The 2,148-nt window shown below is 28.3% G+C and overlaps 1 protein-coding gene across 4 annotated transcripts in view; it reads right to left on the bottom strand.

Annotated features, from left to right (window-relative positions):
• Positions 1–2,148, bottom strand: part of LOC106462085 (protein Hook homolog 3-like) — a 54,119-nt gene that overhangs the window by 31,960 nt on the left and 20,011 nt on the right. For all 4 annotated transcript variants that reach the window (XM_022389222.1, XM_013921968.2, XM_022389225.1 and 1 more), the window contains exons 13-15: positions 2,069–2,135; positions 547–589; positions 89–174 (exon numbers count right to left, since the gene is read on the bottom strand). In XM_022389222.1, coding sequence (XP_022244930.1) covers positions 89–174; positions 547–589; positions 2,069–2,135 — 196 coding nt within the window. The remainder of the gene's footprint in view (positions 1–88; positions 175–546; positions 590–2,068; positions 2,136–2,148) is intronic.

Genomic DNA, 2,148 nt, shown 5'->3' with positions numbered 1-2,148 from the left:
TTCTACTTACCCATTTAAGTCCCGTCTCCCAGCCATTATTAGTCTCAAAGTGGGTTCCTCGTCATCGAAATAATTCAGTATATCTTACCTCTTCCAACTCCATGTTTTGTTGCATATAAGAAGTGTTCTTGTCCTCCAACACCTTTAGCTGTTTCTTAAGAACAACTAAATCCTCTGAAAGTAAAAAGAAACTCACTCTTATGTAACTATTTTCTTATAGAACAACAAAACTACCATAGAGCTTTGAATCCAATCATAGGTTCCAGTTTACAAATATCTTACACACACAATGATACATGCAACAATATAGCTGTTGCATATGAAAAGTTCATTTATATTTTTATTATCTTTAATAATTGATATTTCTTCTCTATTTTCATTTTTTTAGTTTTTCAAAATACAAATAACAAAAAAAAATGATTCTATAGGATAGAGATACCAATGGAAGAGAGAATCTAAAGATATTTCACATTGTATACTGACTCATTTAACCTAGAGAACTACAGAAAAACAACAACATTTAACCTAAATGTTATATTTACTTACCAAATTTCTTTTTATATGTTTCAATTGTAGTTTCATACTGTTCCTGTATAATAGAAAGGCAAATAAATGGTCATTAAACAAAAAACAGACTGATTTATTGTACATGGCAACCTTCATGTACATGAAATTTTATCACTGGAAAAATGTTAAGTTCAGGGTAACATTTAAAAACAACAATAACAACATGTAACAAAATACTGGAATTAAGACAAACTGATACCTCAAAATATCAATAAAAAACCTAAAAGATATTAGTTAACTTTCTTTTATAGAGTATTAACTCATTAACTATATTAACTCATTTGTATCTACACCTTACCACAGAACTGAAGCATTTGTCCTGCCAAAAACATTTTTTGTTTATAAATTTGGAAAATTATTTATAACTGATAAATTATTAATTAAAACAAGATTCATTTGCACCTCAATGCTCACATAATATTAGATCTTTTTTTAAAGTGTAATAAATATGAAGTTATGAAAAAACTTGGAGGAGAAGCATAATTAAGTTCACAACTGTGTGATACTTTTATCAAAGCCCACCACATCAAGGTATATCAATATTTGTTTACAAGATCAACATGCAGACTGTATTCTAGCCTGAAGCAGTATCAAAGAGAAAATTATATGTTAATTTTTTTAATAATATAAATGGAAAAAATCCCTTTTAATTGCAAGATTTACACAGAATATCCTCAAACCCTATAATTAAGCAGATTCTATACAAGACTGCAGTAGTTGTGTAAATGTCTTGAATTTCTAAATGAGAAATATTTCAGTATAAAATGGGATTAAATAATAAATCTGACAAACAAACACATTTTTCATTGCGAGATTTACTCAGAATATCCTCAAACCCTATAATTAAACAGATTCTATACAAGACTGCAGTAGTTGTGTAAATGTCTTGAATTTCTAAATGAGAAATATTTCAGTATAAAATGGGATTAAATAACAAATCTGACAAACAAACACACTTTTAATTGCAAGATTTACTCAGAATATCCTCAAACCCTATAATTAAACAGATTCTATACAAGATTGCAGTAGTTGTGTAAATGTCTTGAAGTTCTAAATGAAAAATATTTCTGTATAATTAAATAACAAATCTGACAAACTAACACAGTAATTGGTCTATGCTTACATGTGAAGCTATTCAAGTTTTCTAGGACATGTTAAAAAGAATTTATAACACATTTGAAGTGAAATAATTTAATCAATTCCTTCTTATTTTCCTAAATTTTGTGACATTAACTGACACATTTTCTTGAACCAGACTTTCATCATGACTATCCCCCAACTGATTTAGTTGAACTTTTTAGTTTAGTTGTGTTAGGATAAGAGTTAAGAAAACATTCTGATGATAATGAAATACTACTAATGACGGTAAAAGTATCACTTCTGGAGTTAGTCATGATTAAACTTTGATTCAATTCCTACTTGTTTTATTTAACTGGAGTACAGTACATTAATTTTAAGGAAACTAATGAAATAGGTATTAAGTATTTGAAAAAACACCTACAACTTTATCAGAGTTGTGTCTTAGGACATCCAATTCATCTTTAAGAGTACGTGCCTCATCTGCTAACCTCTGCAAGTCTT

Source organism: Limulus polyphemus, unplaced genomic scaffold (assembly GCF_000517525.1).
Source record: "Limulus polyphemus unplaced genomic scaffold, Limulus_polyphemus-2.1.2 Scaffold1090, whole genome shotgun sequence".
Lineage (NCBI taxonomy): Eukaryota > Metazoa > Arthropoda > Merostomata > Xiphosura > Limulidae > Limulus > Limulus polyphemus.
The sequence above is the reverse complement of the archived record's forward strand: the minus strand, read 5'-3'. Positions and strand labels throughout refer to the sequence as shown.